Source organism: Zonotrichia albicollis, chromosome 8 (genome assembly GCF_047830755.1).
Source record: "Zonotrichia albicollis isolate bZonAlb1 chromosome 8, bZonAlb1.hap1, whole genome shotgun sequence".
In the NCBI taxonomy this organism is placed as follows: domain Eukaryota; kingdom Metazoa; phylum Chordata; class Aves; order Passeriformes; family Passerellidae; genus Zonotrichia; species Zonotrichia albicollis.
The window spans coordinates 17,054,024-17,069,082 of record NC_133826.1 but is presented as its reverse complement, the minus strand read 5'-3'; the positions used below and the strand labels follow the sequence as shown (position 1 = coordinate 17,069,082).

Sequence of the window (15,059 nt, the reverse complement as noted above, 5' to 3'; positions counted from 1 at the left end):
GGGGCGTGGCGCTGCCGGGGCGGCGATTGGTGCGGCGGGGGGAGGGGGCGGGGCCATGGCGGGCCCGCCCCGCCCCTCGGTGCGTGCGCGCGGGGGCTGCGCGCTGCAGGCGCTGCCGCGATGGGGCCGCGGCCGCTGCTGCTGGTGCCGCTCGGGTGCCTCGCGCTGCTGCTGCCGCCGCCCAGCGCCGCCGAGTTCAGCCCCTCCCTGGACAGCGACTTCACCTTCACGCTGCCCGCCGGCCGCAAGGAGTGCTTCTACCAGCCCATGCGCAAGGAGGCCTCGCTGGAGCTCGAGTACCAGGTCGGGCAGGGGGGAGGGGGCGTTTCCCCGCGGCGTGTCCCGAGGGGAGCCGGGGTCCCGCGTCCCGCCGTGACGGCGGCGCTGCCTCTGCCCGTGCCCCTGTGCGGCGGCCCTGCTGCCCGCAGCTCGGTCCTGCCCTCCTGCGGCCCCGGCCCCGGCCCTGAGGGGCAGTGCCTGCCCAGGGACCGGTGCCTGCCCCGAGCAGCGGCTGCGGGGCTCTCCTGCCCTGCCCCGGGCAGCCCGGCCCGCAAAGCCACGCTGGAATTGTACACTGTTAGAAGTTCAGCCTTAGGGAGTTAAAAATTAACTTACTTGCCTTTTCAGTTGTTCTAATACGTTCTTTTGGTGGTTTGGAGGGAATTTTTTGTTTCTACTTTAGAGGAGCTCAAGGCGCCATCCTTTAAAAGGGCCGAATGTAGAAAGTTCAGGGTTGTGACTTTGTGTTATAGCCCCAAAGTATAAGGAACTTGTGCTGATGCACAGAGCCCGTACTTGCTATCTTTGTGCTGATATGAAACACTTTTCATCTCAGCGATGAACGTTTTACAGAAACAGCCCAGTTTAACAACCTGTCGTTTCGATTTTGCTGTCCTTCTTGAATGGAATTTCCCAGAGATGTCTAGGCTAGATCTCGATCTCAGACGTTTTCCCCCCTTACAACAATGACTTTTTCCCAGTAAAATAGGTACAGGAAGGGAAGCTGCACTGAATATTCTCCCACCCTGTTATGGTGCATAGAAATGGGCTAGGATCTCTTTTCCCCCTCTATTTTTCCCCTCTGTTTCCCAAATGAAAGACAAAGCTGAAATTCGTGGGTTTTTCTAATTTCTAATACTGTTACATGCAGAACTGAACAAGAATGAAAGAGAGGTGTTCAAGCTTTGTTTAGAGTCCTGTCTAAGCCAAACAGAAGTTTATTTTGCACAGAGTAGGATTTTAGTTTGATCATAAGCTAAAGACCTTATTTTAGAAAGGACTAGTGTGTATAACATATACTTACCTTATTTCTACTCAGGCATAAATTTCTTAGCACTGCTGTTAACAGTAATGATTTGGTTTTCTATTTGAATGTGTAGAAAAGGAGCTCTGTATATTACTGCAAATAGACTTATTTTGTACTTAATTAAATTCATGGCTAAAGCATAACAGTATTTAACACAGGATGCAGGTAATTCTCCAAAGACATAATGTAAACACTGTGCTAATACAAGCAATCAGTGACAGCAGCCACAGAAATGCCAGATTTAGCCATCTCTTGTTGGTATTTTTACAGGTTGTCTAACCCTGCCTGTTGATAAAACTGCATGCATTCTTAAAAGCAATTAGGGAACGATTCAATATAAACCCAGCCTGGCAGGTTTAGATTACATTTAGTGTAAGATTCTGAAATTGCTGAAATGCTTTTAGGTTGAGCTATTTTTCCATCTGTTTCCAGTTAATTTGGTGTCAGCTCATCCAGACAGATTAACCTTTCAGATTATTTTATGTGTCCGTTCCCTTACCTCAAAACATTTGCCTTCCCTATAAACGTTGCTGTCAGCAATGCAAACAGGAATTCAACCGGTCGGAGGTTGGTTATTTTTGTTTGTTTCACAGGTTCTAGATGGAGCAGGATTAGATGTTGATTTTCATCTGCTCTCCCCAAAAGGTGAAACTCTAGTTTTTGATGAAAGAAAATCAGATGGAGTTCATACGTAAGTTTAAAATCTTCAAACTCAGAAGTGTTACATAAAGAACTTTTCTGCTTTCTTTAGCAAATATAACTAAAATGAAGGTTGAGTACTTTTTATTCCTTGGTATTACAAAAGACATTCTAATAGGACAGTTTGAGAATATCAATTTTCTTTTTATAAACACTGAATGCTGTTTACATGAATTGTACCATGAAGTGAAGGGTATTTTTGTTTTAATGATAGCTGCTCATGTTCAGTGGATAAAAATCATTATTATGGAGCTGAAAAAGGTCTCCATACCTAATACCAAAAGATCATGTGAGTCATACAAATAAGAAGCTAGAAAGTCCCCAATTTTTCCAGTTCTTTTTTTCAAAGTATGTAATATTTGCTGCAATTTTACTATACAGTATAAGAATTCCACTTATTGTGCATTTTTTGTAACGATTAGCAAAGACTCAAAATCCTCAAAAATAAATGAAAGCAAGTTGCTGTCATGATAATTTTAAGCCTTTGGAGTCAGTAGGATTGTTTTGCTGTGACTGTGTAATCTGTAAAGTGTATTTAGAGTTCCAATTTTGATACAAAAAGAAGATTTGGTTATTTCTAAGTGCACAATTGTCAGTCTTAAAGGGAAGGGTATGCTTAAAAACCTGACTTTTTGAGAACCAGCACAGAAAATGTAGTTAATCATGTTTTGCTTATATACACAGTGTGGAAACAGAAGATGGGGATTACATGTTCTGCTTTGACAACACATTCAGTACCATTTCTGAAAAGGTGATTTTCTTTGAATTGATCCTGGACAATATGGGAGAAGATGGTCAAGAGGAGGAAGATTGGAAGAAGTATGTTACAGGCACAGATCTCCTAGACATGAAGTTGGAAGATATTCTGGTTAGTATTTGAGCTTTGTTTCTATTCAATGTAAGAGCATTTGGAAAAAAACCTCAGTGTCATGTGGCCATTTTGCCTTGGTCTGTTGTGTCATCCTGGAATGTATTCCAGGCCCATATATTGCTTTTACTAATATAGGAAGTCTAGCACCATGGATCTCTTGTTTACACACAAAACTTGAAGATTTTTTCAGAATAGGCCCTTCATCAGCAGGAAAAAACTGCCTAGCTCTCAGTCACTTGCTTTCCAATTCAGCTTCCTTTCTTCCTAGCAGCAATGAAATGAGTACTTGGAGCATTAAAGCATTATTTAGTCCCAATGGTGTAGTTGGAATTACTGCATCATTTTTATCAGTGTTTAAAGGTAAAGTACTGTGCTAGTCTCTCCATCACATCTTTGCATTTATTGCCATAAACACAATGCAGGTTTTTAAATAACAAACCAATGTTTAAAATATTTTATAGGTGTATGATGCACTTTTAAATAATAATAAAACCAAATACAGAATCTGAAAATCTGACCAGATCTTTAAAAGTAGTAGCAGTTAAGACACTTAGAAAAGAGGAAAATTTCTGTGTGAAGTTATGAAAAAATCCCACTCACACTAATCACAGAAAATACTTGAATGGATTTGATAGATACTCGTTTACATAATGGTATCTCTTCCAAAAAAAAAAAAGAAATGCAGAACCTATATTTGAGAGCCTTGAAAATCTTACAAAGTAGGTAATTTTTGTAAAATTAAGATTAGTATTTAATCCCATTGTTTACTTAGCAAGGTCTTACTTTCCCTGCAAGCTCTGTGAGGACTAACATAAGCACTCAGTAGTTTAATTCCTTAATGAGAACGCATTTTCTGGCAAAAATAGGGAATTACGTCTTTAAGTTTAAAACTCTTGTGTGGTGTTCATTTTCCTCGTTGTGTAACAGTGAACTTTACCATCATAACATTATTTGGCTCCCCAGAATAGCTATTTTGAAATATTTTTGTTAAATATGAAACAGAGAAAATATTACTGCTGGCTTTAGCCTTATGGTTTTGGGGATTTTTGAAAATGATTAGTCTCCTCTTACTGCAAATGTTACTCTTCTCACTAAAAGTTATTTCAGGATCCATAATTATATAAGAACATCACTCAGCACTGCATGAGATCAGCTTTTGTCAGTATCTATTACATGATGGATGAAACTTCAGCAGATCATAGGACCAGATGTTTACTTACTAAGTGCAGAAAAAAGTGTGAATCTTGAGAGCTGCTGTTGTCATCTCTGGAGTGTTCATGTACTTCCTCTAGTTCCAGAGTCACACTTTATGTCCTTTCTAGGACCTCCAGTTGTCCTGTTCAAGATTTATTGTCAAAATTCTGCTTTTGTATCAAGGCTGAAGCAGCAGTTTATAGCCACTACAGTGGAAACACCAGAAGCAGACAGGAAAGTAACATTATTGTAGTTTTCTTTCAATACAGATATAGCCCTGATGGTAGTTTCCATTTAAAAACTCCTTAATTTTATTATGCAGCAGAAAAAACTCTGCATTTGCTTGCCACTACGCAATTTGTTTTGAGACTAGTTCTGCAGATTCACTACTTTTTATGAGTCCAAATAGGTTTGATTTCTCTCTTACCTCCCTACCTATAAAAGAGAAAAGGAAAATTACTACAGAACACTAATGCTACAGTAATTCTTTTTAGCCAATACACAATAAACAGGTTAGACAAATTAATGAAAACTGTGGTGATGTGTATATTTTCAAATGAAATTAACTCTTCACTTGTCAAGACATTGAATTACAGATGATAACATGATGTTAATAATTTTGTATTTACTGAAAGATCTACACCTAATTCAGGTGGGGCTTTTCCTAAAAACACTCTTTTGTCACTTACCAGGAATCCATCAACAGTGTCAAAGCCAGATTAAGCAAAAGTGTCCAGATTCAGACCCTGCTCAGAGCATTTGAGGCTCGTGACCGAAACATACAAGAAAGCAACTTTGACAGAGTGAATTTCTGGTCCATGGTCAACTTGGGAGTAATGGTGGTGGTATCAGCTGTTCAGGTTTACATGTTGAAAAGTCTCTTTGAAGATAAGAGGAAAAGTAGAACTTAATATTCATTAATGTTCATATTATGATCATAACAATATAACACCTTTGGGGGAGAAGGGAGCAATAAACTAGAGTAAAGACTATAAAGACCTTTCAGATTCCTTTGAAGAGAGTAAAAATCAGGTTTTTAATTCATATTGGGCTTTTTGGATGTGATAGTGCTGGTCTTGTTTGTGTTTGGGGGTTTTCTGTTGTTTTTTGTGGTGGTTGGTTGGGTTTTTTTTTAAAATGAACATCATGCCTCTTCCCAAGCTCTCCCATTTTTCCAAATGCTACTAATTATTTTTTGTACTTGTAGGATTTGTTAATGATTGTTAATTCTTATTTTATGCATAGCACACTTGGTGTATATGCAAAGTAATATAACTGTCATTATCTTCATTTTTACATAAAAGTTTAAGTAGTAACTTAGACATTGGTTGAGTTGCTGTTAAATACTGAGTGAATTTATATGTGCCTAAGTTTACAGGATTGGTAGTTACTGTCATTTTTCTTCAAAGTTATATGTTTTTTTAAACGCTTAGTTTTTGTTCTTTGGCATCATGGAGAAACACTGGGCTAACTATGTAAGAACATGAGATCTCTTTTTATAACAGAGGACTAATATCAGCACTTTAAAAAAAGCACCATCAATGTGAAATTCAGGCAGTTTTGAAAAGCAATTGGAGAAAATAGATACAATTCCTGTTCAAAAATCCTTCTGTCCTGTAGTTGCAAAATCCTGTTTTCCTTTGTGGCTGTTACACGAGACAAGTGACTACATGGTATACAAAAAATACAGGCACACTTTGAAGTATGACTTGTAAATTCTTAGTTACTGTAACCTCATGGAATTGGTAATTAAAAATTAATTTCTCATGTTTTTTTCCTTTTAATAAAGGCAGGGGTTGTTCATGGTATGCCAAAACAAACATTGATTATTATAGTCTCAAAATCGCTCTTCTTTTCCACTTTATTACAACTCTGACTAATGTTAGTCAGGTGGCTTACATAGACATGTAAAACCAAAGCTGTTCACCTAAACTTTCCCTTTTTACTCACCCTCCCAAGTCTTTCATCTGTGTAAGTACATTCTTCATATAACCCATGTTTCTGTACCTAGCTGTTCATCTGAATAACACACAAATCACAGGAGCAGTAAGTACAGGCCACAAGTTTTATGGTCAACTGAATATGTAGTATCACTATCACTAAGACAAAGCTAATACCAAATCAGAAATTTATACTATCTAGGTAAGTGGCTTTTAACAGTGTAGTGAGGGTATAGACTTTTTGCCAAAACCCCTGGTGCGTGAGAATTCACTTTTTTTAAGTAGTTTCAAGTTAGTAATTTTTACAATGTGCCAAGTCATTGGAATTTCTTGTATAAATATGTTAACTGCATTTTATCATAAGAGTTTTTTAAAAACTTTATTAAAAACACATTTTTAAAAAGTGTTTTAAAAACAGTATATGTAGTAGTATTGTGCCTGTTGTGGGGTCATCTGTATGAATGGCAGAGTTTCAACTTTGAGACTTTCTGTGATTAAATAGTGTTTTATGAATAAAAACAGGGTCAGTAGGTGCATTGAAGAAATACGTTGTTCAAATGCAACAGATGCTAGCAAGGGCTGCAGAACATAGAAACAGCACTTCAGCTTCAACTTCAGAGAAGAGGACCTAGCAATAATATTTCTAAATAGTTTTTATAAGCAAAATAATTATTATTAGTATTACAGAACTTGTTATAGAGGGCTCCAAAGGCGGTTGAGCTACTTCATATTTCTGCAAAACTGTCCAAAATAAGACTGTACCCCTTAAAGGTTTTGTGTATCTTCCATATGATGCTTTCTATTCTAAACTGCCCAGAAGTAGAAAGCTTATTTCTGTGATAAGAGCAATAGCTAGGAAAAAATAATTCTTTCAGCTAAAGTAGCAAATAATGTTTTACTGCCACGTCCCTGTCCCTCTCCCAGCAGCACTATATCATGTTGTTATCTGTGCTTGCATCACCATGTGTGATGCTCCAAACCATCTGCAAAATGCTGAAGCAGCTCTGGGAAGCTGTGACTAAGACATCTACCTCTGCTCTCCAAGCTCCCAGAGTCAGGATTTCAGCTCAGAACTCCAGTAGATAAGCTCTGCCAAGTTTGCCAAGGGCACCTGAAGGGATTGGGTTCCCCAGCTGCTCTGCTGTGCCTCTGTAGCTCCACATCAGTGGCAAGGCCGTGTGCTGTCCCAGCTGAACCTGCTGCTGGCTGCAGCTCAGTGTCTCCTGTTACAAACAGCCAGCTCTGGGAGAAGGAAAATGCAACAATTGGTAGCAGAGTTCATCTGGAAGAAATTATTGTTCTGCAACCAAGAGCTCTGACTGTATTTGCTCTTCATTCAAGGTCCACTATAGAAAATGAAAGAGGGAATAACTGGAAAGGTTCATTGACTTTGGCAGATGGAATATGTTTACGATGGGTGAAGGATTTGGCATTCTAACTTGCAGTTAAGTAACATTGTACTTGGATTTTGAAGAGTAGATTGTTTTTGACTGTATAAAATTTACAAAGGAGAATATAAATTACTTTTTTTTCTTAATGGACTTTTTCTTCCAAATTAAATGTTTTAAGACTTGCAGATGTTGAATAATTATGCAAAACTGAGATTTTCAATAAATCAAGTTTAAACCTGTGGTTGTGTTGTTTTGTAATGAAAGAAGAATGCTATGAATACCTATGAATGCTGCAAAAGATGAAGGATGCTAAGCTAACAGGACATTTGGTTTTAATAATGCAGCTTTTTAATTTCTTCCTTGTGCAGTTTTCAAATTCTGTTCTTATTCACTGCAAATATCAACTTTATCAGTGCAAATAATTTGAGATGTACACAGGCATCATATGAGATCAGATCAAAATCCAACCTCTGGACTTTGTAAGAGAAAGTGTTTAACATACTTAACTGTATTCCAGCAGCAAACATCAACAGGAAATAATATCACAATCTCAAGCTCACAATTAAGAATCTCATATTCATAACTAGTAGTAATTTATATGATATCATATATTTGTATTATTCATAAAATAATACTCAAGATCCCAAGAATAAAGCTCAAAATATTGGAGCATTTTTTTGGCTAATGGAGTAAAACATGACAAATCCAAGCTTGTTTACCATTGCACAAGACTCCTGAGACACCCAGGCCTGTCCGGAAGCCTGCAAACCACATTGTGAAAGCACTGAAACAGGAACTTCCTTTATGCTGTGTTTTGAATCAATGACATAGATCATGAAATGCTAAAGCACAATCTTATGTTGGCAGATTGGGCAATTAGTAGTAGAAGCAACAGAGATTTGACTTGAAAAAGTACATGAGCAGTAAAAACTCTGAAGAGGTATTTTTGGGTACAGACATGAGAAATACCTGTCGAAGTTCCCTTTCCTGGTCTCTCCAAGCATGCACCATGAGAAATGGCACCTTCTGCCTTCCCTTCCCCTGTGCACACAGCACACATTGTGTCACTGCTCAGCAGCGCAGCACGGCCTTGTTTAACTCCACTTGTGTGGCAGGGTGCAGCACCAGCCTCACTCAATGACCACATGGTGCAGTGTTAAGACCATAGTTTTAAAGATTTTACTCAATTAGTCACAGCAATTACTTTTCTTTTAGCTGTATGGAACTTTTTTTAATATTTATATGACAATCTCTTCTAAAGACTCATTATCCCAAAAATTTCATTAAGACAGCCTGAAACTAAGAAGGCTGAGCTGTATCTGATATCTTTAAAACCTAGCAGTTCCTTTCCTGTGTTATAAAGAACAATTCTCCTCATGACTTTCATTTGAGAACTTAGCAACTTGTGGTGTAGACAGGAAACACATCTTAGTTACTGCTGAGAAATGGCTTCTGTAAAGCCCTTCCTTTTCCATGCTTTCCCCCTGGCTCCAGCAGTACTCTCACAGAAATTCACTATTCATACAGGAGGAATGCTGTATGAGTAACACAGTACAGAGGTGAGTAAGCACAATTTACACAAATCGCTACAAAAATTAAAAATGCCATCAAAAGCTACATAACTTACTGTTTTCAAAACCAACAATTTACATAACTCTTGATTTTTGTCACAGACAAAAATAATAAAATAGTAATAAAATAATGAGAAACAACTTAGAAGTAGTAGTAAGCCCACCTACACTGCTGAAGTTTCACCAGAAGCCTCTGAATTACATCTCTCATGCTATCAAGTGCTATAGCTGACAACAGTTAATGAGACTCGGAACCCGTGCTGTTCACAAACTCCTTTCTTCCCTTCGTGCATACCAAGTTTCTGGAAACAATATCCATCCTCATTCTCCATCTGCTACCTGCTAAAGTGGAACACAGGTACATAAGGAAAGCATAGATTTGCCAAAAGAAAAGTTCTAGAAGCATATATCTATACATTTCAACCTCATGTAAGGAGACCTGAGATTAAACATCTAATAAAAGTCCTTTTCTTTTATGCTTAAGGATTTAATGGAGTTAAAACCTCTCCAATTGTCCCTTAATTCCCTTTCCCACAATTTCCAACTATTGTTGATGATCTTTAGAATTCTACCCTTAGTACTTTTTGGTTTCTGCTGTCATGCAACCAATTTGTGAAGTTATGAATACCAGATTAGAGCAACCAAATAACACAGAGCAGGCAACCAGTAATGCTCATGAATGAGGAGAACAGGTACACAGCAAAGCAGTGACTATCCCACCGGACCGTGACACAAGCAAATGCAACAACAGCCAAGTGTGAGTATTCATTAGAGAATGGCAAAGCACAAATGAAGGACTTGGAAGTGGTGCCTACAGAAAAAAACCCTTTATTTAGAGCAAGATATAACTATTAATTAGCTTCCTGCTTAAAAACAGGTTTTGAAATAAATAAGCTTGTTAAGAGTAAAACTGCAGATGTCAGGCTTGGAAGGTACTGTGGTGAACATTAAATAAGCAGAAGACTAGAAAACCAAAACCACATGGAAGTCAATCAGTGCCAAACACTAAGTAGCTAACAATGGGAAGTAATCTGAATATTGTCAAATTGAGAAGTTGGAAACATAAATTAGAACAAGAAAAACACACACTGATGAAATAGTATCAGTAAACAGATTAGAAGATTATATGAAAAGAATGGTATGAACTACAGCTGCATTTGAAAAATTAGAATCTGCTGGCAAAATATTTTGGTACTAATGAAAACCAGAATAACTGTTGATATTAAGGTATATGGAACTCAATACTAAAATATGTACAAACCTGATTTAAAAAATAGAGATGGGCTAGCTGAGAACATGAAGAGATTCAAAAATGCAGAACATTAAAACACCAAGACAATACAAAAAATCTTGTTTCATTGTTGCTGAATGACAAAATTGAAAGACAGCAAAAGTATAAAATTTCAAGCTCATTCTCAGACTGTGCACAGCTTGTTATGGTCTTGGTCTTTTGTTCTCCTTTCTATTGTCCTGTACTACCTTTGCTAAAAGACAGTTGTTTCCCCCTCCAAATTCCTTCAGGGACTCCAAAGGAGACTCTTTTCCCCTGTCTTTCATTTCACCACATCTCACCTATAGATGATCCAATTTAGAAAAAAAAAAAACCAAACAAAACACCAGCAAGCTTTTCTACAAACATTGACAACCCCAAAGTTTAACTCATGCAAAAATGTTTTTCTAACTAAACTAGGATATCAATAGATCTGACACCTCAATATGGGTATTTAAGTTCAACATTGACCAAACAATGTTTCAATGTTTCCTAAACCTTTTTCTCCATTTCTACAAAAAGTAATTTTCTTCCATCATGCCCTCATTTTTCATTCAGACAGATGTGATCCAACTGTGCCTGAACATATTACCAGCATATCATTTGCAAGACTCCTCTTCCCTCTGTGCACAGAACTGATGCTTCTGTCCAGTTTATTCTTATCACTCTGTTCTATAGCTCCATCGTCAGCCTTGGTATGTTCCATCACCATTCACCAATTTCCTTTTAAAATATAACACTAAAGATCACTTTAGTAGGATGTTCCAAAGACAAACCATTTTTCTGTTTATTAAATTATCTCCCCACCCCCTAGAAAATAAAGTGCTTGTCTTCACCTTTAAAGGCCTTTTTTAATGTATGTCTTCATCATGTTAAATTAAAATATTGACCTTCATTTCATGTACCATGCTTAGAGATTTTTCAAAATTCCTTTGTAATCTCACTCAAAATGCGTTATGCATAGAAAAACCATAGTTTTATTCAAAATTCCTGTTGAAGTATTGTTGAGAACAATGATTTGACAAATAGTTTGCTATGATGCATATCTTACAATTCTGACCAGCATTGTGCCATTACTTCTTTGCTGTCTTGTTCATGCGATATCTATATTTTTAGAACTTCACAAGAGACTTCTATCTAAATACTACTGTAATACAAATAAAACATAATGGAAAAATATTAAATATACACATAGAAATGGTTCTAAATCAGTGACCACAACAAAGTTGAATTACATATATTTACACACATGCGTACATACAATGATCGAGTTATACCAGAATGAAATCATTACATACAGCAACATTTGTCTTTTCCTTTAGACACACCACTACTACATACAATGAAATTCACATAAAATGAGAAAGGCATTTGTAGGTGTGCTTTAATTACTACTCTAGCTCTATCTTCAGCAGCACTATTGCAGCATTTTCCAGTACATGACACCTTGTAACAAAGCATCCCTCAACCATAGCAGGAACACCAGTTAGTGTCTATGTGCAGGGCAAGTGTCTCCAGGACAGGAACAGGAAAGCTTGTGATTGGGAAGTGGTGGATGGGAGGATGCCACCAAGTATGTGCTTCACAAGAGTACAGAATCAAAACTCATTCTTCTCTCTCAAAAAATACACACATTTAATGTTGGTCTTTTAATTCTAAGAGAAAAGCAATTCCAAAAATACAAACTGAACATCAGAGTTAAGCCAACCACCGTGATAAAATGAAAACAACATTCACAATAGTTAGGTCTATGGACAGCTGAAGTTTGACAAGTATTTTCTCCCCACATCTCCCCCACTTAAGTCCCCAAGTACATTCCAATATTTATCATTAAATGAATCTTTATGAAAAATACTGCTGGTGTTCAGTTAGAATTAAAGGACTTGGATAAAGTGAAACAATAAAGACAAATACAGATGGTGTGAGTAAGGTTACAAAGGCTTTACATTTTGCATTATCTCAAGATATAAACATTCAAAAATTAACATGAAGTTGCTGTGTTATCAAAATATTGCAGCTATAGGCAAGGCAACATTAAATTAATAGCTGAGGGTGTGAGAAAAAACCCACACATTTTAGTGAAGGTAAACAGAAGTGGGAGTTTTTAATTAGCATTTTTATAAAGCTAATATAACCCAGCCAGCCATAAGCCAAACACAGGATAAAAAGCTTTCTCTGCTTCCTTTGGCTATAAGGTAACAAAAAAAAATTCAGGAAAAAAAGTCACCTTTTCAAGATGTTCAAGATGAGCAGAAAAAGTCAAATAACCAAGTAATGGAATAAATAAGTACTAACTCAGGCAGTACACTTTAAACCACTCTGTCATTTGTTAATGTTACATGATTTTATTTTGGTGGCAAACTGTAAGCATGTAAGAAAACTAACCTTATACAGTACAGTGAATAACCACCAAAGTAAAAATATTCTTCTGTTTACTCTTTGGCTAAAATCCCCTCAAAAAGTAGCAGACAAAGAAAAAATATCTAATACTGGCAAGAGACTTTTTGACTTTTTTTTTTAAACAAGTAAAATAATCTTACCAATTTAAAACTTGGTACATTTTATAAACACAAAAGAGGTAATGTTGTAATAAAATCAGTAATGTTACTTCAAATGGCAACATTTGTTGACCCTGTGCAATAATACACTTAATTCATACTACATTTATCAAAATATGACTGTTCTACATGTATGTAGAAATCCTGCACGACTCCTGTCAACTTACTTTATAACTGGGACATGAAATTTACAATCAGAGTGCCACAAGAGCTTTCAAATTGTTATATCCAGTAGAATTAATTTCAAAATCTTCAGATCCTGCATTATTTTTTATTGGTTAATTCAAATGGAAAATAATGGAATGTAGAGCACATGACCATCATTGACTGCACCCACTGCCAGAACACGCTGCACTGGTTGGACACTTTTCCTTACTACGTAAAAAGCAACAGCACCCAATAAGCCTGAGAAGAAATGCTGCTGTGTAAATACTGGCAACTATTCCTGAAAAAAGAATTATGGGATGTATTCTCAGAAGCTGACCGATCCCATAATTTGTATTGCATAGGTCACAATCACACATCTATGTACACGCCAGGGCCGTGTGTGCACATACACCTGGGTGTATAGCACACACACACGCACACACACTGAATATATTAAGAAGACAATGAAGTCTGGTCACAGAGCAATTTACAGGCTCAATATATTTTTTTCTTTTTTTTTTTTTTTTTTACACTTTGAAAGAAAACTTCAGTATTTTACAGTCTTCAGTAGGCATTATATACACTGCACTTATGAAATCTAGAAGGTATTGAAATAGAAATACATTTCTGCAAACATTTGGGTACGAAAACAAACCGAGATTTTTCAAATATTTGTGCTATCTACATAATATTTTCTCTAAATCACAATAACTGTATCCATGGAATGTTCTCTAGAAAATGTCATCTTTTTTTAAACACCATGCACATTTTTAAGTAATTGTAACCCAAAATATCCCAACCTAAAACAATCTAACAATGTTCAGATTAAAAAATTTAAGTCTCAGATCAGATTTTAAAAAGATAAGTCTTTATCACAAGAGCTGTAATGATAACAATTACACATTAAGGCTAAACTGGTTTTGTTTTGTTTTTTGTTTTTTTTAGAAACACATTTAAAGACCATTTCTCTCGTGGCTCTGCATTATGAGCTGTACTTACAGATGACAGTGCAGTGAACATAATGTTCAGTCCTACAGTCAGGATGCAGTTGCTCCTTCCCACTCCACCAGATACTGCACCTTTCCATCAAGTGTCACCCGACGAGCCAACACACGGTACTTTTCCCCACAAGCTATTCTACCTGCTGCACCAAAGTAACTAGTGATGGAGTTCTTCAGATGATTGAGCTGTAACTCCTGGTCTGCTAAGTTGTTAAGTATCTCTGTATTGAGTTCATCATACTGGTAATCTTCCTTGCTCTCATCATCTTTGACAATTTCTGAATTTTGAGTCTGGAGTGCTTTTCGTGGAAAGCGGCCTCTCCTCCTCAAATGTGGTATTGCAGCAGGCCAAGTTCTTCCTGTTCGAGTCCTTTTTCTCGAGTCAGATAAACTATTGAAAATAAAACCCCACAGCATTAACTCCAAGGGAATGCAGACAAACTATTGAAAATAAAACCCCACAGCATTAACTCCAAGGGAATTCAACATGTATGCTGTATCATCAGCATGCCACTCATGTAATATTTTTTGAGTGAAAAAACAACAAAAGTTACTTATTGCCTACAGACAGGTAACTGTAAGTATGACACAGTTGCTAACAATTTCAGAACTCTAAATTAAACACGAGCTATTTGAAAATTAGTGTGTATCAACAGTGCACACAAAATGACTCATGATAGCACTCAATAGTATGAACCAGAAAGGGGAGACAAAATAGTAAAATCCACGTACATCAATAAAAGAGAAATTTCTATTTGCTGAACTTGAGAGAGGGAAAAGTTTTTGCTTGAAGGAAGGTTGACTGCAGTTAATAATTTATTTATAAACTCTGTGCCAGAATTTTTTCATGCTCTATTGACTGCAGAAAATCACAGCATACTTAGTATTTTATAACATGAACATATAAACCTAAAAAACAACAAGCTGCTAAAATTAATTCAGAGTACATCAGTTCTATTGTGACCACTAGTAGAAAACTGAACTCAGCAAATGTTTGCAGTTTAATTCTTTTCAGTAAATGTCACTTAGCCACATATTTTATATCAAAACCAGTGGTTAACAAGTACCAAAAATTCCTCAATCTCTGACTTGTAAACAGAACTATTAAAGA

General features: G+C 36.9%; 2 protein-coding genes across 3 annotated transcripts in view; one reads left to right on the top strand and one right to left on the bottom strand.

Annotated features, from left to right (window-relative positions):
* Positions 1 to 48: 48 nt before the first annotated feature.
* TMED5 (transmembrane p24 trafficking protein 5) lies at positions 49 to 7,640 on the top strand. Its single transcript, XM_074546130.1, has 4 exons — positions 49 to 303; positions 1,900 to 1,997; positions 2,690 to 2,873; positions 4,763 to 7,640. Exons 1-4 carry the CDS (start codon positions 121 to 123, stop codon positions 4,979 to 4,981), a joined length of 684 nt encoding a protein of 227 aa, XP_074402231.1. The 5' UTR covers positions 49 to 120; the 3' UTR covers positions 4,982 to 7,640.
* The window catches only part of MTF2 (metal response element binding transcription factor 2), a 29,243-nt gene continuing 20,447 nt past the window's right edge, over positions 6,264 to 15,059 (bottom strand). For both annotated transcript variants that reach the window (XM_005482078.4, XM_014276021.3), the window contains exon 15: positions 6,264 to 14,339. In XM_005482078.4, coding sequence (XP_005482135.2) covers positions 13,985 to 14,339 — 355 coding nt within the window. In that variant the 3' untranslated portion in view covers positions 6,264 to 13,984. The remainder of the gene's footprint in view (positions 14,340 to 15,059) is intronic.